General features: G+C 37.8%; 1 protein-coding gene across 3 annotated transcripts in view; it reads right to left on the bottom strand.

The window, feature by feature from the left end:
• Positions 1-873: 873 nt before the first annotated feature.
• The window catches only part of PIK3CG (phosphatidylinositol-4,5-bisphosphate 3-kinase catalytic subunit gamma), a 33232-nt gene continuing 10046 nt past the window's right edge, over positions 874-24059 (bottom strand). For all 3 annotated transcript variants that reach the window (XM_081146943.1, XM_081146942.1, XM_081146944.1), the window contains 6 exons: positions 23250-23396; positions 21399-21489; positions 20391-20521; positions 19299-19410; positions 17921-18078; positions 874-4292 (listed from right to left, as the gene is read on the bottom strand). In XM_081146943.1, the coding sequence (XP_081003069.1) occupies positions 4014-4292; positions 17921-18078; positions 19299-19410; positions 20391-20521; positions 21399-21489; positions 23250-23396 (918 nt within the window). In that variant the 3' untranslated portion in view covers positions 874-4013. The remainder of the gene's footprint in view (positions 4293-17920; positions 18079-19298; positions 19411-20390; positions 20522-21398; positions 21490-23249; positions 23397-24059) is intronic.

Genomic DNA, 24059 nt, shown 5'->3' on the forward strand with positions numbered 1-24059 from the left:
CCCTGGCTGGGTGGCTCAGCTGGTTAGAGCATCCTCCTGTAAACCAAAAGGTTATGGGTTTGATCCCTGGTTGGGGCACATACGGGAGGCAACCAATTGATATTACTCTCACATTGATGTTTCTCTCTCTCCCTCTCTCTCTACCATTGATTCAGAATCAATGAAAACATCCTCGGTAAGGATTAAAAAAATGCAACATCTGTGAAACACAGTAAAATGAAGTACATCTGTACATCTCTAGAACCTATTTCCAAATAAGATTACATTCACATATACTATGGGCTAGAATTTCAACATATCTTTTGGGGGTACACAGTTTAATCCACAGCAGCCCGCATTATGAAGTGTCTGCTATCACCAGCAAACTATACTCTAACAACTGGGACTAGGTCAGTCTTGTTCCATATTCTGACCTGCAGCACTTTGACCAATGTCTGGTAGGTAGTGGACCCTCAATAAAGATTCTTAAAAGAAAAAATTTGAGTTTCAGGAGTATCTGGCCTTTCAGACATTAAAAGATGTGTACTAGAGAACACAAGATATCAGATTCTTTCTTTTATTTAAATTTACATTTAACAATTTGTAATTAATATAGAAATGTAAGTGGGGACAATTGGACTGTCCAGAAGAGTGAATGTCTCAGCTTTTTGAATGGGTACTTTAGCCAGGTGTGTGCTTTAGGTTCCCCAGAACCTGTCCTGAAAACAAATCTAAGAATATGCAGACACACTCCCAGACTAGAACCAAATTTATTAGCCAGAATTATTAGGTTGGATTAAATAGAAAATAAGACAGCAGAACCTTTAACAATCTAAATTTATTTTATTTCTTATTCATATTGTAAAATACAATTGACAATTTATTTCATAGTAAAATAGAGCCTAGCTTACCGAATAAAGGTCAGAATTTGCTTCAGAAACTTACTTTCTAAATTATTTAGGACTAACAGCCTCCAAATGATGCTGAATTCCTATATGTAACCTTTTAAAAAAAATAATTCATCTCCTGTAAATGATATATATAATAAATTTATTATTATTTATTTATTCATCTTTATTGATTTCAGAGAGGAAGGGGGAGAGAGCGAGAGAGAGAAACATCAATGATAAGAGAGTCATTGATCGGCTGCCTCCTGCATGCCCCCGACTGGGGGTTGAGCCTGCAACCCGGGCATGTGCCCTGACCAGGAATTGTACTGCTATCTCCAGAATCCTAGGTCAATGCTCAACTGCTGAGCCACACCCAGCAAGGCGATAAAGTTAATATTTTAAATTCAAGAGCTTTCTCTAGGAGTTGATACATTTTGACTCTAAATGTCTTCATACTTTCACCAAACTATCACCAGAGCCAGACAAATGCAGTCATAGGGACAAGGTCTAAAAATCTATTTTGCTTTACTTTTACTGGCCATAGTTCCCATCCAAAAGCAATGAGCCAGTGTTTTAGGTCCTGATGCACAGCCATAGAGAAGCAAATTTTGATCCAGGCACTTTATCTGCACTCATATAGATATGGTCTAAATGCAAAACTGAGCACCAAAGTCATTATTTGGATACACACAGAGCCAGCTTCATGGGCTTGTGACCTGTGCAGTGACCCATGCTCTCAGAAGGGCTCTGTGCTTGGTTTAATGTTCTCCTGTTGCCATCATAAATTTCTTACCAATTTTTGAATGACAGGCCTGGCATTTACATTTTCCCCTGGGCTCTGAAACTTATGTAGCCAATTCTAGATATGCATAAAAGCTGCTTTGATCTGAGTCATCTGACTTGTGATTTCTGTTTTCATTTGGCATTGAAGATAGAGTTGTAGGTAGATTCCCAACATCTCCTCTCAAGAGCAAGAGGGCCCTAGTTCTAGAACACTTTCAAAGATATAAAAGGTGGGTCATGTGGATCACTGGGAACGATGAAGGAGGCACACAGGTGATTCTTGTTTATCTGCAAGTGTAAAGAGTTAAAATTATGCCTTCATTGGTAAAATCTGAAGAATTGGTGTACGCGATCTTCAAGTTCATTTGAAGATCACGTACACCAATTAGCTAGATATAAGTACATCCCTCTGTGATTCTTCTGTTATCAAGATAATTAGTTCAGCAATTCAAAGAAAAAGTAGAATGTGTGCAAGGTCTAGCTTGGCTATTTTTTGTAAGAACAATGAAAACATCCTCTTCTGAATCAGAAAGCATCACTCTTCCTGTTCATCTTCAAAAGAATGGAAGGAATAGTTGCTCTAAAACTGCCATAAAACATCTACCCTTCATTACCACAGAGGAATATACATTCCATTAGAGGGCATGGCCCTCTGCACAGGGAGATAGAGCATGATTTTAAAAGATGAGTTATCAAGAAAAAGTGTTTCTAGATACTTATGAGTCAGGGGAAAGGCTCCGTGGGCAAGGAAGCAGTGCTACCTGTACCTTCAAAGGCCATGCAGGGCTTTCGAACCCTGTATGTTAGAATCACCCAGAGTATTTAGAAAAAACTGATATCTGGGCATCATCCCAAAAGAATTAACTTATAACCTGAGGTTGGTGCTCAGTCAGTATATTTTTAAAAGTGTCCCTGGTGATTCTTATTTACACCCAGGGTTAAGAACCACTGAGCTACACCAAACCAGGTATCTACTTAGAAAAACCGAAATTTAATATATGTTTATACCTAATATAAATATAGACACTGTTAACAGAGTTATTCCTTTGTAAAGTATTAACTATAGGTAATTTTAAAATATTTTATAAATAACGATCTTTCTCTAAGGTTAAACAACACTTCCAATAAATAGCAAAATAATTAAGAGATGAAAGTAGTTTTTTAAAAAGACATTTCAATTATTTTTAGAAAATCTGCCGAATATGTCAAAGTTTTAAAATTCTTTAAACTGAGAGGTTGGTAGGGCAAGTAGTGTTCTTCCTAACTTGAGTATTTTTTAGATAGCAAATCCCTTCTTCCATTAAAAAGTAAAGAAAAAGCTGCTCAGACCAAAATTTAAAATTAAAGCACTTGGAAACTAATCCATAATTTCTAGAATGTCTCCTTTAATAATATACTTAAAAAAAACAACACAAAAAACTCCTCCAAGCATATTTACAAATAAATGCTTAAAATTCTAGTAACCCTAGAGGAGAAATTCTTTTTCAACTAATTTTTGAATCTAGGGTAAAGGGGTCCTTGAAGATTTCACAAGTTTGGGTAAAGAGTTGTGAGAGGGTGGCATGGAGAAAGGGAGGGAGAAAAATATAAAGGCAAAAACGAGTCCTTTTAGTTACTTCTTGTTTCTAAACTGCTGGAAAAGGCTGTAACAGTTGTACTTAATAACTCATCCTGTGGACAGAGTAGGAACACATGGTCTCATCTCTATTTTCCCTATTCATAATCTTGGAACCAGACGAGCAGAGAAGGGCCAAGGCACAAAGGTTCAGATTTTCCATTTTGTGTTTGTACGTCTCAGTTGTACACTGTAAAAGAACCTAATTGCAAAGGACACTGAAAAGAGTAACTCGCTTTCCTTTCTTTCAGCCCATCACTGACATCTGCAGACACCAAGGGGATGTTTGAAAATATTGTTTAAGGTATGAGACAAAGAATGAGTACGTTCTTTTCTGTAAAGAGCTTGAGGAACACAAGCATAACTAAAATTGAGAGTAAACCCAGATGAAAATAGATGTCACCAATTATTCTAAAGAATTTCCAAAAACACTCAATAATAGGATAGTCAAAACATCAGGCACAACAAGCAACTGATTAGTCTGTTTAAACTTAGAATATTCTCCAAAATCACTGAGACAAATGAGAAAGAAGCAAATCTGCAAATAGGCCTGGAACTGAACATTATTTAACCAATCAGACATGCCAATATTTCTCTCCAGTGAAGAATTCAGCTAGGAAAAGAGCTATATTTCTGAAGTGCCAGCTTTCATAATGTCCTTTTATAATTTAAACCAAAGATGGATGATTGACATGCTAAATTAAAGCTTTGGAACACTAACTTGTTTAGAATTCTAGCCTAAAGCATTAGGCTGAATGTTTCTCTCCTTGTTTGATGCCAAGAACAAGATGTAGGAACCAGTTAAACTGCACGGTCCATCCTTTGTCTCTGCAAACTTCAATCTGATCAAGAAAATACTTTTTAGCATCCTCCTCATTTTTCCCCACTGTTAGGGCATCCCGAATATATTCAATATCTTCTTTGCTTGTTAACTGCGGCATTCCTGTCATCAGCATCATGGAGAACAAGATGATCAGTAGGTTTGTGTGATGACGAAGGGCTAGATAAGCCTTAGTGCAGACATCCTGGATAAAGAAAAAAATGCTGTTACTGTTGTGACGGTAACTAAATTGGCTGGAGACTACGGGGCTGTACTGAAATTTATATGGCATTATTCTGTCTGTGAGAAGAAACCATCACAAACAAGGGAGGGCTCCTGTCTCAGATGAAAAGTTTGATGAGAACAGAAACTGTTTTTGCAATCTCTTAAGCACTTTAGTGCAGTTGCATATATCCAGGTGTGCTCAGGGTAAACTAATTGATACAGTTAAGGTTCATCTTATTTCTTACTCTACATTTTTACTTCAGTTCTTTCCTAGGAAATTGAGGGTCAAAATTTCTGTAATTTCTGAAGAGTAATGAGTCAGTTTTTGAACACAATACTGGAATCAATTAACTTTATATAAGCATAAATGATCTTTGCCAAGAACTAATGGAATCCAAAGAAATGATGGAAACATAGTGTTTGACATTTATACTGTTCATCTTTAACAATTCATCCTATTCTAAGAGAACTGATGAATTAGCTTTTTATTGTCCAACTCTCAAAATTGTTGAATGAACTTTGGAATTTTAATACACATTCTGAATACTGAGTGAAAGAGAGGGCTTTAAACAATGCTATCGCAAGTGATACAGGTGAGTGAGATGATATAGGTGAGTTAAATCCACTTATTAAGCAACAGGCATGCTAATGCCAATTAAGTTGTTCCAAAGAGTAGAAAAAGATGTAAGTTTCCCAATTTTATAACATTAGAATAACCCAACCTTAATATCATAACTTGGCAAAGATAGAGTATTAAAGAAAACTGAATCTAACAATAAATATATTTCAAATAAAATACTGAATAAAATGTTAAAAGAATGACACACCATAGCCAAACAGCGCTTATTCCAAAATTGCAAGAGTAGTTCATTGCAAATGACTATATTAAAATCCACTTTTGACTTTATGAAGGTAACATGTAACAATATGTAACTAAAATGTAATGATGTGAAGGTCCTGGCGGGTGTGGCTCAGTTGGTTGGAACATCATCCCGCACACCAAAAGGTCTCGGGTCTGATTCCCAGTCACGGCACATACCCAGGTTGTGGGTTTGATCCCCAGTCTGAACACTTGCAGGAGGCAACCGACTGACATTTTTCTCTCTCTCTCCCTCTCTCTCTTCCTCTCTCTAAAATCAATTTAAAAAATGCAAAAATACTATACTGTTAAAAAAATAAAATGTAATGATGTGAAGAATTATCTGAAATTATCAGTCACAATCATTCTGAATAAGGTGTTTAGGAAAAAGAAATGAAGTATAAAATCAGAAAAGTGAAGGTAAAATTGTTAGTATTTACAAATAACTTAATCATCTTCTTAGAACACTAAAGGAGGAGAAAAACTAAAATACTATTGTAACTGGTTTTTATTAAACTAGACCTTTATAAAATTAACAAATAGAATGCTACATGTAGGAGCTACCAGTTAGAAAGTATAGTGAGAAGACAGATGCTGTGAATAATGGTAATAAAAAGTCATGATTTCTGGCATAAACTCATACACAAAACATACAGAACCCATATTTAGAACTAAAAATTTACTGAGGCACATAAAAGAAAACCTGAACACGTGGAGCAGCAGAGTATGCTCCTCAGAGATGACTGACTGCTTATTTTAAGTTCTAAAGTCTTTTCAGATTAATCTATAAATATAAAGAAATTTCAATAAAAGTTTCTACTGAACATTTAGATTCAGTAATAGTTTTGATTTCATGTGAAACAACTGGGGCCTGAGAGAACATTTTGAAAAAGTATAGTAATGAAAAACAGTGCTTGCCATATTGATTTTTAAAACATATTTTAAAACTATAATATTTTAAACTGTGTGAAACAGTACCTATTCTTTTCCAAAAAGATAAGAAATGTAGAACAGAATGGAAAGTTCAGAGACATATCTAAGTATATAATAAATATAAGATAGAGTAAAGGTGACTTTTCAGATTAGTAGGGAAAAGATCTATTATTTGATAAAAGGGGTTTGGGACAACTGGCTCATCATTTGGGGGGAAACTAAAGTTTATCCCATGTGATATAGCAAAATAAAATCCAGATGAATTAAAAATTTAAATGTAAAATGGGCAAATATTTAAATAATCATGAATGGGAAGGGACTTTATGAAGATGACTTCCAAGTGGAATCTATAAGGAATAGCTGGAAAGATTACAGAAACTTCAAACTTTTGAGAAAATAAGCCATAAAAAAATTAAAAGAGGCAAAAAACAAGAGAAAACATATTTGCAACATGACAGATCACTTCTTCACCCCAACCCCCAATAGCTCTTACAAATCAGTAAGCAAGAGATAAATAGTTGGCTTGAAATACAGGCCAAGGATATAAATTAGAATTCATACTATAAGACATAAAACAGAGAAACATATGAAAAATATGCAACCTCATTAATAATCAAATAAATGTAACTTAAAAATTGGAAAATCTTTTTTATTAAAAAAATTTTTAAGGACAATACCCAGTGTTCACCTTTCATAGGCTGATGGTAGATGGGAATGGCTATAATTTTACCAGCAGATAATTTGATAACATGCATCAAAAGCTTTAAAATACTTATAAATGTTATATAAATTAATTGTGGTGGTGTTTATATGTATTTGTCAAACACATGTATTTGTCAAAATTCAAGGACCTGTACACCTAAAATGGTCCAATTCTGCTGTATATAATTACATCTCAGTAAACTTGACTTTAAAAATATCTATATCCTTTTGCCTAGAAATTTCCATGCTGGTAATTTAACTTTTAAAAAAAATTGGCTAATTTTGCAGTGACTTATCTGCAAGAATGTTAATTAGAACAGTGTTTAAAATTGTGGAAACTTGAAAGCAACCTAAATATCCTACCATTGGGGATTGATAAAAAGGATTTATGAAGGTACCTACAACTGCGTTCTTTGTAACTACTAGGATGATATTGTAGAACAATACTTAATCATGTAAAAATGTTTGAATAAAGAGCAGGCATGAAACAACATGTAGTATAATCCCATTTGGGTAATTAAAAACAAAATATTTAAAAAAATAATATAAGTTTACAGGTCAAAATGTTAATAGTGATTTTTCTTTTTGCTTTTAGATGATATTTGCTGTGTCATTTGCATGTGGCAGGGTAACTGCAGTGACAATGGTGGTCATGCCAGTGTCAGTCTGTATGTTAAGGCTGGACTATGTATGTATCACCCTATCCAAAGACAAAAACTCATGGAATATTCTGGCATTTTTAAAGTGAGACAATATGTATATATATAAAATGCCTGGTACAGAGGATGGCACATAGCAAGGGTTCAAGAAATGTTAGTCCTCTCCCTTCCCTAACTGGAGGGTAGATGGGCTCCGTGGGAGGCTCCAAAGACACAAGAGACTGAGCTCTTCCTGCTGCAGCCCAGGCATCACTTGTCCCCTAGAAATGGCCCCAGTGCATTATGCTCTTGCATTCTTAATGATTCCACTTAACCAGGAAATCATCTCTTGCTCATCTATAAGACCCACTGAGGTCTCTCTAATTTTTTGCTAATTACACAGGTTAAGGGCAGACTTCACCCCAAGTAACAGTCTCATTAATTTGCCAACTCGTACAATTTTCACAAAGGCATAGGTGAGAGTGCCTTGTGATTTTGAATTAAATTACATTTTGATTTTTAATTATTTTCTATCCTTCTGTACACCAGGGGCTCTAGGCAATCCTCCTCCCCTCGCCCAAACACAACATACTCACTACTGTCTGAGACCACTGTGTGGACAACTCTTTAGCAGAAATTTTTTGAGGAGGAAAATTAATCTGGAGCCAACTTATTATAATACCAGTCTATAGGTGTTCAGTAAGTATGTGTTAAGTGCAACACAGTGATTCACCAATTGCCGTAGTACACCAAGAGACGTTACAAAAAGGAACTTTCCTGCTTCTCTTGAAGGCCATCTTACCTAGATAAGGAATTTCTGCTGGCTCTAATTTATCTGGTTAGTTCTGCTTTTTATATACAAGAGTCACTCCTATGAGAAAGAAATGTCATCCCCAAATTTAACCACATGCCCATACTTGTCAGGTGCAATGTCTAAATTCTGACTGGCTGTGCAAACTTATCAATACTTGGTGAAGATTTAATTATGTTTTGTTTAAAGGTACTGTGGAGCAGGTGTTAAAAGCATGGGTTCACACCTCACTTCCTGGATTCAAAGCTGGGCTTTATTACTGACAAGCTGCTTGTCACAGGAGAGGTTACTTAACCTCTCTGGACATCAGTTTCCTCATCTGTGGAATAATAATAATAATACCCCTTTCATACAGTTGTGGTGAGATTTAAGTGCTATGTAAATAGTTGGCTATTATTAATAATGTGAGAAGTTGCATTATTGATCACATACTTCTCACTGCTGAGGGGGTCACCTTCCCATCTAGACCACCTGTACAAAATGTCTCCTCAGACAGTAAAGACCTAGGTGGTGAGGTGGGTTGGAGTAGGAGACAAGCCTCACTCCAACCAGTGACAAGGGGGAAGGTTGTGCTCGTGCCAGCCACTGAGGTGGGTAGGGAGATGGGAGCACACGGCACAAAGTACATATGCAGGTGGTTCTCTTGCTATGAGGGGCACAGTGAGTGCTTGCTCCACCCACTCAAGTCCCTGAGGTTTCGTTTCTGCTCTTTGTGCTCAGCCATCATTCTGTGAGAGCGTCCTGACCATGCTGCCTCAGCCCAGAGGCCTGTGGTTTGAGGGACTGTGAGGGCGTGGCTTGGGGAGCTCAGGGGAAAGCAAGAACACAGAAGTTACTGGCTGTCGCAACGGACTTTTTCCTTCTGCCTGAGCTGCTGAGCACTGACTTCAAACAGCCTCCTTTCTGTCCTTCTCAGATGCCTGCTGAAGGCTTTCTGTTACTGAGTGGAAAAGAAGGGGTAAGGGAAGAATCTGACTGCAGGGATTTGGTCACCGTACTTGTTAATGGGTGTGAGCGTGGGGAACACTGTCGTGTTTGAGTGTCATTAGCTGGAACACTGTCCTTTTGTAGCTAATAGATAGATTGAGCCTACATAGTATATTTGCTCTTAATTTCATAGTTGATTCAACTGCCTTAATAATAGCATATAGTACCAAAGGAATGATTGCTTTTACAAAACTACCATGTCCATCATTCTTGGGACCAAAGGCATTCGTTACCATTTCAGGGTCAAAACTTTGACTTCATTTGTTAACTGGCTCAACTTATCAGTCCACTAAACTAAAAAGAAACTAAACATTGAGAGATTGTACTTTTTATGTACAATCTACTCATTTCCTAACCACCAATGAGCTATGGCTGCTTTAGCCTGTCCAAGGTCATGTAGAATAGGCCTACTTTTTCTTTTTTTTTTTTTTTTTTTGGCCTACTTTTTCTTTAAACTCCTCCATCCTCATCTCAAAACAAATTACTGTATATATGCACAAAAATGAGGAAGTAATCTCAAAACCATAAAACAGAAACTCCCGGAGCAGAATCTAGGGCTGAAGTGAGCGAGAAGTAAAACAATTATTCATCAATAAAAAGAAATGTTCTCACCCACTGACTTTTCCTAAATAATTGTGTTGCCTCTGTCTGCTAGAGGAAGGAGAGAGTGGAGAAAAATATTTCAGTCAAAGACAGGATTTTATTTTGTTTTCATAAAAATCAATGAATTGGCTAGGCAGTGTCTTTAGAAGTTATTTTGGCAAAACAGAATAGGTCACTATTAGTAGACCTAAGGATGCAGGAAGAAACATTTTTTGATAAACCTGAAGCAAGAGTGTGTCCGACACTTGGCCATGCATTTGTTCAGTTAGAATTAGGATTCTTATCTTTAAAGACTTCTTAAAAATGATGCTCAGACCAGCTCTGTCTACTAGAGGAAGGGCTATACTGCCATCTTCTCAAATATTTAGCTAGAGGCTCATTATAAAGGTAAAGGTTACAATTAAACTGTTCTATTTTAGTAAAATATTCTAACTAGACTAGACTTTTTGTAGAGGTGTGTTATTTATCTTCTAGCCTTGTTCCAAAAGGGACTGAAGATGGACTGTTTTGATACACCAAAGTCAAAACAACATTAATTAGAAGTGGGTAGGAAAAGGAAAGGGACTTTCAAAGGAAATGACCCACAATGAGTCTGGGAAAGAGAACAAGCCTGCATATCACAAATCCTATACACTTGCTATGAGTGGTCTTTAAATATATCTGTAGCCAAAAGGAAACTTGAATGTGTTACTTTATCCAATGTACAGAAGATTTTAAAAAGCTATTTGTTTAGGAGAAACACAGCTTTTCTAGAAACTAAGACCTGAGAGAAATTTCACAAGAGGATCTTCAAAAGAGTACACTTTGTACTGTGGTGAATAGTGTCCTCAATAATATTCTTATGGTAGACAAAACAATTATCTCAAAGAAACTAAACATTGAGAGAATGATGCCAGTTGGAAAGTTATCTCGATAAGTGTTTAAAAGTAACAGGGGTCTAATATCTTAGGCACTGACACTGCATGATGGTGGATCAACACATAACCAGACCAAGGCCATCATTCAGTGGTATTTTCGTCTTTCCAGAAAAGTGATAAAACTCAGCAAGCTCATCCAAGTCCTAACAATTCTACAACCACACACAAGTCTGCATCAGGTGAGATGTCACATAAACATATTTGAACTCCTACACACGGCTGATGCTGGATCCTTGTCTGAACACATCTTCTAATGGTAGCACAGACAGACAGTGAAGTACTGAGAGTCTCAGACCTGGATAGAGAAGGCTGGGCTCAACCTCATTAGTGGGCCAGGGTACAAATCCCAAGAGAGAATCCTTTATCAAGTCAGTATGTTATAGGCATTTTGACAAATAAACTCGTCATCTCCCTGTTGACCTGTAATAGGCCTTTATTACAATAACTTGTGATTAATTAATTGAGCTCCAAAGAACTTCTTCACTTTGTTCTCTAACCCCCCTCCCCCCCTAAATACAGCCTAGGCACTGCTTCAAATTGGACCCACATTTCCTTTCTTGACTCAAATTCCACTACACACTCCCTTGTATGCCTATGTTCCATCCACACTGGACAACTGTGCTTTTGTTCCTTAATATTAATACTAAATACTAACTTCATGCCCTTGTTCATGCTACTGTCATGATCCAGAGCTGGGAAGGAACATCCAGGCAGAAAGAATAACATGAGCAAGGGCATGAAGTTAGGACATGTGGTATATACCTATAGTATGCATTCAATATAGGACAAAATAAAACTGAACTCAGCTCTTAAGGCCTAATATAACACTTCTTGCACTCCACAGCCCTTTTCTATGCCCCAGGATTTAACTGCTTCCTCTACATACCATTGTTGAAATCTTTAGTATGAAGTTGTATATGTATCTCTTCTGCTGGGCCCTGGGGCTGTGCCTCTGCTTTGTGTCACCTGAGCCCAGCATAGTGTCTGGCACACTGTAGACAGTGTGCAGAATGCTTAAAGTGCAGAAGCCAAGTTCAGTGTTGGGAAAGATTCATTGCTTTAAAATCACTATGAATTAGGGAACAATCATACTTGAGAAGGATTAAATTGTGAAGACATCTTGCCTTGCTAAGAGCAGTACTTGAGCCTTCTTTGTGCCTGCACAGTATCTGAAATGTTGTGTGTATTTAATAAGTGTGTGTTGAATATGTGTATTATCTTGGATATGGAAGAACAGGGCGTGGTGACTATAATAGGATGGAGTAGGAGGCTGAGATAGCCCGCCTGGTAGGTTACAGGTATAAACAGTTAAGGTGTAGACAAATGCAGGGGATACCACACAAGGACGGGGAACCAGAGAACAGGAATGGGGAATAATGGGAGTGTCAGGTCGTGAGGTCTTGGCCTTGGTGGTCCCTGTGGCTAGGCTTAAGAAGAGTGCTTGAGTCTCCAGCAAGACAGATGGCTGGAGGGAGTGGGGCCCCAGTGCTAGAAGCAGGTTAACAGGCAGGGCCCTGGTGGAGAAACTGAGGCAGAAGTAGTTAAAACAACCTGGGGTCTGAGATGAGAGCTAAATGAAAACAGAGATGGACTTTGAATAAAGAAAGATTCTTAAAAACCCAAGCCAGAACTCTGTATAGAGGTTGGGACCAGGGCTGGGCCTGTAGGTTGAGGGGCCTGGGTATGCCCTGGGCATGGGGACAACACAGCCAGGAGTGGAAACCCAGCAAGAACTGATAAAACTGGCATTCTAGATTAACATAACATACAGAATAAATGGATTCGACTTCTCACCTATAAACGCTTCTTAAGAGTGACATCTAGGGGCAAGGGCCTTTTCAGTACATGCATCAAGCTGCCTGCTGTGCACAGATGAGCAGGTGAAGATGCTCCCTTGACTTCTTCAGCTTTAGCTGACATACATTTGCTTAGTGCCTACTATGTGAAAGAACATCTTCAAAATGCTTGGCCTATACAAGGCCAAGTTGTTTATGTTCCTTGGAAACTGTTCTATATTGAAGGTATATATACCATAGGTCTTACCCTCTTGGCATGGACTACTGCTCTGACTGAGAAAAAACATGTAATGTTTATATCAGTAAAGAAATCTTCACAAAAATGTGAATGGTCACCATATGACCCATATTTGTATTATTTAATATTAGATGTCATAATTAGGTTCACTTCTTCTCATGTACAGATGCTTAACCTGCACCTTGAAGGCTTATTAGTGCTCCTGTGATGGCAGTTTGGCAATCTTTTGCCTCAGTTACTACTTCATAAATTCATGTAATACAGTGTATTATAGGGAAGGAAGAAACCAAGAGTCTCTCTAGTCTCATCCACGTCCCACGGATGCAGGAATTGCCCCTCCACTATTCACTCCTTCACTTCCTAAATAACCTCTTGAGTGCTTAGTGTTTATATGTCGCAGGCCCCATGTGAGGGATGCAGGTCAGAGGTGGCCCTGTTGCACAGAATTTACTCTGGAAAGGGAGAGGCAAAGAGCAGGCTAGTACAAATAATTATATGCTGTGATAGATGCTATGAAAGCAACATGCAGGGGCTTTGGCAAAGAGTAACACGAGGGGCCTAATTTAGAAGACTGCTCTGATGAATAACATTTAAGCTGGGCCCTTAAGGGCAGTGAGGGCACTCCAGGGAGAAGGTTCGCGGTGGAACTGAGGGATGGGGAAGATGTGCTGGAAGGCCACTGCAACCCGCGTGAATGCAGGGAGGTGCCATGGCGCATAGCCCTGTAGGGCAAGATTAGATACTTAGATTTTACTTCAAGTGAGATAAGAAGTCACTGACCAGTTTACAGCAAGGGAGTAACATGGTATCTATTTCTCAAGTTCAGTTTTTAACCAAATTCTGATTAATGTACAACCTTCTAAAACACCAAATACTTAATAGAATGAAAGAAAAACACTAAAATGTTGCCAGTGTTATTTTTGGAAGGAGGGATCATGGTTTTTCTTTTTGTTTGTTTGTTTGTTTTTAAATATCCTCCTGATATTTTCAATCTTGTGCAGGGTTTGGGGTTTTTTTGTGTGTTTTTTTAAAGAAGCAGTTACTACTTTTAAAATTAGAAAACCCCCCACATTCTTATATAAAAATAAATGGGAAGCTAAATTTTATTTGCCAATGATATAAACATATTTGTAATGTAATATGTGTTTTATAACTGTTCAGTGAAATTTAAAACAAAATGGTTCTAAAATAAATTACCAGTGGGTAAAACATTGTTTTCTTTTCTCTCTTTTTTTTTCTTTTCTCTTCTTTTCTCTCCTTTCCTCTCCTTTCCTTTCCTCTTTTCTTTTCCCTTTCCTTTCCTTTCCTCTTTTCTTTTCCCTTTCCTCTTTTCTTTTTCCTTTCCTTTCCCTTTCCCTTTCCCTTTCCCTTTCCCTTTCCCTTTCCCTTTCCCTTTCCCTTTCCTTTTCACTTTAGTAAGGGAGATATTTTTCTAAGGAGAATTTATTTTTTCAAAATTGTCATTAATTGAATTATATCTATTTAGCACCCTGTATGTAGGCTGCTGCTCCAAACGCTAACAGACATTCTTTGGTTCAAACAGTAGGCCTTGGTTTTGTGTCTTTTTGTATGAATATTATAGTTGTTCCTGAACTCTCCACTATTCTGGAAATAACTTATGAATATGGTCCTCGGCCAAACTGGCTACCTTGGAAAGAAGAAGTGAAATAAAGGAGCACCTTCATCTGTCAGCTCCCCTGACTTCCACCCTCTGGCCACTTGCTAGGTATATTTTTAAGACTTTGTGGAGAAGGTTCCCCTCACCCTTAACAAAAAGTGGGTCAACTATTTTCCACCCTCTCTAACAGGTTATTCAAATGTGCTGCATGCATTAATAAATCCTGTCAATTCAAAATTAGTGATTCAATGGAAATGAGGACACCTTTAATTCAAATGTAAATATATACAGCATTTCCCAGCTTACCTAAAAATGGCAACTTTATTATACAAGGTCCTAAGATGCTATTTAGAGAGTTTAGAAATGTGCTTCCTGAGCTTGAAGGACCTCATCTCAAAAGGGAACACCAAACTAAGAAACAGAAAATCTTCTGAAAGGCTTAGTAGTATGTAAAAAAACAACAAAAAACTGTCAAAGGGTCTGAGTTAAATGATGAAAAAACTTGCTGCTCATCTTTGCCAGGCTGGAAACTTTAGAAATTCTGCATATGTATAACTCTACACATACACAGGGAGGGGCAAAAGTAGGTTTACAGTTTGAGTATGTAAAACACAGAGTTTATTCTTCTGTTAATATTTAATAATTATTGTATTATTTTTCATATGAGCAACTGTAAACCTACTTTTGCCCCACCCTGTATGTGTATGGGTTCAGCTTTTTTCCTATTGTGAGTGAGGATGGTGGGGACAAGTGCACAGAGGAGGAGCAGGCAAGGGGGCAGGCAGAACTTGGACCCTCACTTGCTCTTTAACCAGAACAATGCTACTTTTTCAAGTTTTATATATGTCATTTCAGAAAGGGCTTAACTTGAAAGTGTTCAAAGTGTGAAGACCTGTTGTGATGTGTTTGAGTTCCTTCTGTAGTCTAGGCACTAGGCTAAGCATTCTACGCACTTCTTTTAAATAATCCCTAAAAAATAGCGTGATGTAGGTCCTAGTCTTCCCACTTTACAGATGAGAAAATGGAGGTTCTGAAAGGATAATTTGTATCACGTATATAGCTATTAAGTAGCAGGGCCAGGATTCAAACTCAAGTTTGTCTGCTCTAAAGCCCATACTTTCAACCACAATGCCATGCTGGATCTGTGTTTAAGGCTCAAAGTGCATGTATGCACAGGCACTTAAATAGTATGTCAGTACTCCAAAGCACAGATCTCTCTATACAAGTACAATAAACTTATGAAGGTGTGTTTTCAGTGGTGCACACTGCCTCGATATCACTTTAGTTAAAGAGGTTTTAATGGCTTAAGAAACAAGCTTTGGCCACAAGGATGGAGACATGCTTCCAGACTCAGAAGGTAGCTGGTGCAAAGTCTCCCTGCAGAGATTTCTTGCTTTGTGTGGAAGCTGCCTGGAGGGGAGGCAACCTCTCCTGGCCTCCCCATACTCCAAATCTTTTCATTAAATAATATTTTAAAACTTAAAACAACAATGCAGAAGACTAAAAGAGAAGTTCTCCTGGGATTTTAGGGTTGACATGGACACTTCCGGATCTATGGAATGTTGTCAGCAACAGGACAGATGGACAGTCATTCTGGCGGGAACCACTAGCAAAAAGGGAGAGAACGTATACACAGAAACAAGGAAAGCCTGTTAGTGAGCTCATATTCCTTGTGTCTGATTCTTTAAATGGCACTATTGCTGCTTTGTTTGTTCAAAGCTAGTCAGATGAACCTCTTCCAGGAGAGGAGAACTGAGTGTTTTCCCTCCTTTAAATGGTAAAATTCTTCCAGGTGTTTTTTCTTTTCTTTGTTTTATGTGTGTGTGTGTGACCATTTTTTTCTCTTCTAGGAAGTTGTCAAAACATATGATTTTTTAACTTTAAAGAAAAACAGGACTGAAATGTGTCAAATCCCTGGAAATAGTCTGAAACCCAGCTGAGTTTACACAGAAAAACACACACTAAAACTCCTAAGATCATATGGCCACAGAGATCTCAGTTTCTCTGATGACGCTGCTAGAACTGTAAGAGGGCAAGTCCTGTGATGACTGAAGTGAAAATCAGGCAGGAGAACAAACAAGGACAGACAGGTTTCAAAACAACACATTCTAGTTCCTGTTCTACTGAGCTTCAGACCATGTCACCTCCCAAGGAGAACATGGGAACTGGAGGAAACTTGTTCCTAAATGCCAAGTATAGATCAAGCCACGTTTAAGAGGCACTAAGGGAGGGGGCTATTTAAAGGGAACCCAAGGAAAATGCACCTATAAAGTGATCACTCCTTGCCTCTATTGGTCTGTTTTGTGTTTGTATGTCTATAAAATTGGTATATTACAGTAGTAATTACAATTTCATTCACAGTTATTAAATTTGCAAGCATGAAAATTTTACTTCTCATGTATTTACAATATTTGATAGTCAAATGTGGATGTAGACCAGGAAGGAGTAGAAAAGAAGGTAGAATATGAGTGCTCCCAGGGAGCTGGGCAGACCCATGCAGGAGCTTGTTTATAGGTCAGCAGGACAAGCCAGAGCTCTTTGCAGAAACTGTAGTCAAGTTGACAGGATTTCAAATGAGAGAAGGGACTATCTTTTATAAAAATGAGATAAGTACACTGTGGTGCAACAAGAATTCTTATGTTAGTAATTTGATAAATATTCACCTGTAGTAAAAATCAAGAGAAGTCCACAATCGCCCTGGCTGGGTAGCTCAGTTGGTTAGAGCATCGTCCCCATACATGAAGATTGCAGGTTTGATCCCCAGTCAGTGCACATACAAGAATCAACTAATGGCCCTGGCTGGTGTGGCTCATTTGGTTGAGTGTTGTCCCATGCACTGAAAGACTGCCAGTTCGATTCTCAGTCAGGGCACATGCCCAGGCGGGAGGTTTGGTCCCCAGGTCCAGGTGCATATGAGAGGCAACTGATTGATGTTTCTCTTTCACATTGATGTCTCTCTTTTCCTCTCCCTTCCTCTATCTAAAATCTATAAAAACATTACAAACAAAAACAGCCAATGGATGCATGAATGCATAAATACGTGGAACAACAAATCGATGTTTCTCTCTTTTTCTCTCTCTAAAAAAATCAATAAATTAAAAAGAAAGAGAAGCCCACAATCATTTTGAGAGTCCTGAAAAATCTATGTAAAATTTGGATCTTCTAGGCAATAAGTCTTGGACAGATAAATATTCAAAAGCTAAACCTGCTTGCCAGGTGCTCTTTCTTAAAGCCCCCTCTTCAGTTCCTGTGTTACCCTGATGTTCTAGAATTGCCGGTCCAGTGATTGTGGAATACTTTCACTTGCTGTTTGGTTTTAGGTATGAGGATTACTGAGAAGCATCATTTTGCACTTGGGGAATGAATGGAGGAGGTGGGGTTTCATGCCAGAAGGGGGTGGGCAGAGGAGAGGAGCCTTAAAATGGAGGGAGAGGTGAGAGCAGCTGTGTACTGCAGGCACCACCTGGTTGGTGTTCACAGTAGGTGATCATCATGAGGTCAATTACCTGAAATTTCTGGAAGTGTAGGCTTGTCTTCTTTCCAGAAGTTCCCATCACGAACAGGAAGTCTGGGGTTAGCACAAATGGCACTCTCTCTTTATTAATGCCCAGGAAACTTTTGTAATTCCCAAGAATATGCCCAAAGTCAATATGAAATAGATTTCCTTAAAAGAAGAAAATGTCTGACATCATTACACTGGCATAAGTGCTTATAATAATACTCTGGTTTGTTTATTTCTTGAAACATTTTTTTAAGTTGTCTGACAATGAACTCTCTTGGGTGACAGCTATTTTTACCCTGTTTCATCAGCTGGTGATATTTTTCGTTTTAGCAGGTGTGTGTAGTAATAACCACAAAGCACTCTTTGAACCACATGTGTTTTCTATATCCTTCCAGTGTTCTTTACATGAGAGTCAAATGTCATTAAAAAATTCTCGCCTCAGAATTATTCTTAGAAATAGAAATAAAAACTCTGGCTCATATGTCATCATTATACCCTAGACTCTCTTATGCCCTTTCTGTAACTCAAGATAGACTGTTTTAGTCTGTTTGGGTGAGGGGCATTTATCTTTTACCTTTGAGTAGCACAATAGAAATAAATCATTTGAATCTCCTTTGGGTCAATTTCTACCATTGTCACCATCACCACCACAGTTACTACCCTCTCTTCTCATTTGTACAGCTCTTTTTCATATGTGTGGTCTATAAATGCATTATCTCTTTTGATTCTCATAGAGAGTAAAGTGTTTTACCCAAATATGCTATTTTTCCAGACTCTACTCTTAAATAGGTCCAAATTTCTTAGACAAAAATGTCTTGGCATGGTAGCCAATACTGACCACTGTCAGAGTGGACAGCGAACCAGTGAGGAGGGTAGGTTAGGAAGGCACAACATTTTAGATTTAAAGATCGATATCTGTGAGTTCTTTTTGTTGCTTTTCTATAACATGACACTGTTGATCATGCCCACCTTCACTAGCTTCTGGGATTTGATCCTATCCTAGCTTTTGGCTACTCTCTGATTTATGCTTCTTAAGTCTCATTTCCTACATCATCTTCCATTACTCACTCCTGGGTGATCCAGGGTGATCACAGAATCTGTGTCCCTATGTAATAATGACTTCTAGATATGTGGTTCAGCCTTGAACTCCATTTAAAAATTACTCTGTTCTGGGTGAGGAAAAGTTATGCTCAATGGGTACAGAGTTTCAGTTGGGGAACATGAAAAAGTTTGGGAAATGAATGGTGGTGATGGCTGCACAACAATGTGAATGTACTTAATGCCACTGAACTATACATTTATAACTGGTTAAAAGGGTAAATTTTATGTTATGTGTATTTTTCCACAATAATAAAAAATCACTCTACGATAAATAAACTCACCTGTCTCTGTAATCATAATGTTGTCATTGTGCCGGTCACCTATTCCAAGAACAAAGGTTGCCACACAGTAGCCAGCACAGGAATAAACAAATCTCTCCACTGCAGCCTGAAACTAATTAAAATGCATCTGAATATTAGTTGTTTTCTAACTACAAAGGGCAGCATGAATCTATGACAAATGGCTTTCAAAAAGACCTTATTCTGGGAACCATTTTCAGAGAACAAATTAGTTGTGTGTGGTTCCATTAACATTATATCTGTTCAGTGCCAACTTTCTCATTGCTCTACTTACATTTTGGGCAAAGATTCAGTGAATCACAATAGCAGGAGGAGGAAACAAGAGTCAAAGGGCAACATCAATTTAATCAAAGGGTTCACTTTCCCTCCATGTGTCACTTACCAACAACTATACAGAACCCATGATAATTTCTTCGTCATTGGTGAACATGTGTTTTGCTTGTGACCACTTAAAATGTGATGGGGTCACAATCCACATGTGTAACAGACTTATAAATGCTACTAATTATATTGCCTCCCCAAAAGGCTGCTAACCATGTAAATGAGAAGTGCTAATCCTGTGCAGAACTTTAAATGACAGCCCACAGCTTGTGAAGGATTCAGCAAGTATACTTTAGGAGGATGGTGAAACTGACATTTTCAGCATCCATAATTTACCATTTAGATTAGAGGGAAGTGGTAAATGAGAAATTACTATACAGGGTATGTGGTGTTTCCCAGGTAGGAAGAAACTTATACATGGTAACTAAATTTTTCTGCTGAACAACAAAGATAGACCGTCATAAAAAGTGCTAACAAATTATTTCCCAGAACCAAATTTTATGCAAAGCATGCCTGATAATCAAAAGAGAAGCAAATGCTCATGGAGTTCTGAACTGAGCACCTCTGTTTTACAGAAATGCTAGGTCTCCACAGGAAGGTGCCTAAAACCCTCATAATTTGATGAATAAAGGGCTTCACCAAATACATCAGGAGGCATGGCATTGGTAGACAGCTTGAAAATGTGAAACCGATATTACAATGTAAATGACAACTATTAAGGAACCTTGGGAGTGGGGAAAAGCAGGAGCTCACCTTCTCTTCAATAGGGCATTTTTCTTTGAGCCAGTGATTCAGTACTTCATCTTTAAATGCACCTGTGTTGCCCACTGTGCTTTGCTGAATTTTGGCAATTGTTGTGGCATCTTTCACAATCTCGATCATTCCTGCAGGAGGATGCACACAGTTTGATGTAGATTGGGGCCTAGTGCCTAACCCAGGGCAGGAATGGTTATGCCTTTGTTGAGTGGAGGGCAGAAAGCTATTTTTCAGGTTCATGCTGTTGGTTGTCTTAGGAGTAAGAGAAACAAAAGAGGAGAATATGGAAGTTGTGTGGGACATGCTTTCAATATCTCTGAATGAAAAGAGGAAAGTTTTTTGTTTTTGTTTTTAAAAAAATATCTTCTATTGATTTCAGAGAGAGTAAGGGAGAGGGAGAGAGAAATAGAAACATCAATGATGAGAGAGTCTCATTGGCTGCCTCGTGCACATCCCCTGCTGGGGATCGAGCCTGAAACCCAGGCATGTGCCCTGACTGGCAATCGAACTGCCATCTCCTGGATCCTAGGTCGATGCTGAACTGCTGAGCCATGCCCAGCTGGGCATGAGGGTTGGTTTTGAAAGGTAATCGATGTTTCTCTCTGTCTTTCTCACCCTTCCAGGCTCTTGAAAAGCAATGGAAAAAATCTCCTCAGGTGAGGATTAACAAAAAATAATAAAATAAAATAAAATGTTATTTGTGAGGGAGAAGTTTAATGTGCAATGAAAGAGTTAAAGTTTAGAGATGGAAAAGTAAAGAGGAGGGAACAAGTTGTTACTAGAGTGATTTCCATGTATAGTAACAAGGATTTGAATCATGCATTCACTTGTCTTCAACATATTCATATTAAATTGGGAGTCACATTCACCAGCCTTGGAACATTTTCCTCCTTTTTATACAGATTATGATTGTAATTTGTCAGTTAGTCAATGCCTACACTGAGGGAATAATGATCCTGTAAAACTAACTGAGTGGTATATCTATCTTCTGAGGTAACCACATACCTATTTTGTCACCAGTTGAAATGCAACCGTATGGCAGGAGGCATAGATCCAAAGATTCAGTTTCCCAAATGGACTCCATGATTCGTAGAATCTGGGCATTAAAACACAAAATGTTTCCATTATAAATGCATATATTTCTTCTTCTGAAAAAAATCTAATATGGTAACAAAATATATAAGAAAACATAAATATATAACTAACAACTATACTTTTATTTATCAACTTGATACTCTAAAGTTTCAAATCCTTGGAAACCTGTCAATTTTGGTCCCTGAGACTGACCTTGGGGAAGAAGATAAATGAATTTATTTTGAGATAGGTTTTAGCCATGATTCATCTATTCCACTCTAGTTATGTATACTTTACCACAATAAAAAAAGTTCCACTCTATCATCCTTACAAATTTTTATCCATAAGTCACTCGGGGGCTGCAACCAAGACAACAATAGCAACGATCATAATGATAGCTAACCAACATTTACTGAGTGCTGTTTTATGTTGATCCTTTGCATTTACCCTATGGTGTGGCTATAATTATCACATTCTGCAGGTGAAGGGACTAAGGCTTAGAGAGCTTAAAGAACTTGTCTTTATCTGACAAGCAAAGTGCCTTAACAACAAAACAAAGTACATAAAGGTCAAGTGCAAACTTTCCCTCAAAATGAAAGGGAAATGAATGATGTTTTGTGTTTTCCAATTATATCTTCAAATAATTCAAAAGAGTTTACAGAGTTATTGGAAATTAAATGAACTTTCAAAAGTTTGAAGGACTTTTTTTTATAAAAAATTATTTCCAGGAAAATACATGCTTGAAAAGAGAGCAAAGGGTATTATTGTTTCCAGATTATATTAGAAATAAGCAAAAACAGAAACATAGAGGGAACTGAAAACATGACCTTGCTTTTATTTTTATTTTATTATTGTAATTTTTAAGAATATATCTTTATTGATTTCAGAGAGAGGAAAGGAGAGGGAGAGAGAGAGAGAGAAGCATCAATGATGAGAGAGTCATTGATAGAGCCCGCAACCCCGAGCATATGCCCTGACCAGGAATCGAACCCTGATCGCCTGGATCCCAGGTCGACACTCAACCACTGAGCCACGCCCGGCCGGGCATGACCTTGTTTTTAAATAGTCTACATTTACAGCACTGTGGTTTGTCTATGTTAATAAAATCATATTAAATATTAGAAATTATGTTATCTCTACAATGTTGAACAACTAGAATATAGAGAGTATCACTTTATGGATTTGTGAAGCTAAAGTTTATCTAGAGATGTTAGAAAATAGGAAAATGATTTAACATTGATACCTTCACCATTCACCTGCTGTAGTAATCCATTCACTCTTGTTATTTAACTGTATGACTTCTTCAATCACCTACCTGTTCATCTTTTCTCTCCTTCCTATCAAATCATTCTCTTGGGTTTGTATTATGTGGATATATATCAAAGGTTATGTATTTAAGAAGAGCACCTGTGGGTGTGTAGCTATGTCTATGAATATGAATGAAAGTGAATGCTTGGGGTACATACGTCTATGCTCTACGTTACCATACTAGAAATGGGATACATAAAACAGAGGTTAGGTGAGAGAAGTATATCTGGCTATATAGGACTGCTGGATTTGCATCCTCTCCTGAATGGAAATGGACAGAACCATGATGTTCACTAGATTGCATACCTAATGGTCCACAGCCATACTCTCCCAGTGAAAACTCTCTATTATATAATCTTTGATCACTGTTCATCATACAAGACAGAAGAATGGGAATAGAAGGCATTTTTTTAAGATCTAATATCCCATAATTATTTTTTCAGATAATGAAAAAATTCCTTCATAGTAGCACACCTGTAAAATAAGCATGTCTTGGCGCAGATCATCACCATGTTTAAAAATAATTCCAATTGTTTCATTCGATAGAGCTGTAGGGTCGGCACATTTAAACTCAAGCCACAGGGGTTTTTTCTTGGAGGCCATCACTTTACATTTTTCAACCTGGAAAGAAACAGTCAGATGTTTTTATACATAATTAATACACATTGTGGAGACACACATCTTCTTGCAAAGTATTACTAAAAATAACCAGGACAAACTCCTAGTTGGAAAATGATTTTCAATGATTTGGGTAAAAATACAGAAAGTGCTCTCACCAAACCTGAAAATACTAGTAAGGGCAATTCACAACACTTAAACCAATGGTTCTCAAAGTATGTTCCAAGGAACCCTAAGAGTCTGTGAAGATGCCTAAGATCTCATTTTCTGCACATCCCATAGGATTCTGGTACAGAGCAACTTTGTTTATATATTTGGCCTTCCACTAAGATTTAACTTGAAAAAAAGAATTCTACTGCTACCACAATATCTAAAAACTATTACTGCAGCCTGGCTGGGTGTGGCTCAGTGGTTGAGCATTGACCTAGGATCCAGAAGATCATGGTTCGATTCCTGGTCAGGGCACATGCCTGGGTTGCAGGCTCAATCCCCAGTCAGGGGTGAGCAGGAGGAATCAATGACGACTCTCTCATCATTGATGTTTCAACTCTCTCTCCTCCTCTTCCTTCCTCTCTATGAAATCAATAAAGATATATTTAAAAATAAATAGATAAATAAATAAGTAAATAAAAACTATTATTGCAGAATCAGAAGCAGTAGGCCAAA

This window comes from Miniopterus schreibersii (genome assembly GCF_964146895.1).
Source record: "Miniopterus schreibersii genome assembly, chromosome: 9".
Classification (NCBI taxonomy): Eukaryota; Metazoa; Chordata; class Mammalia; order Chiroptera; family Miniopteridae; genus Miniopterus; species Miniopterus schreibersii.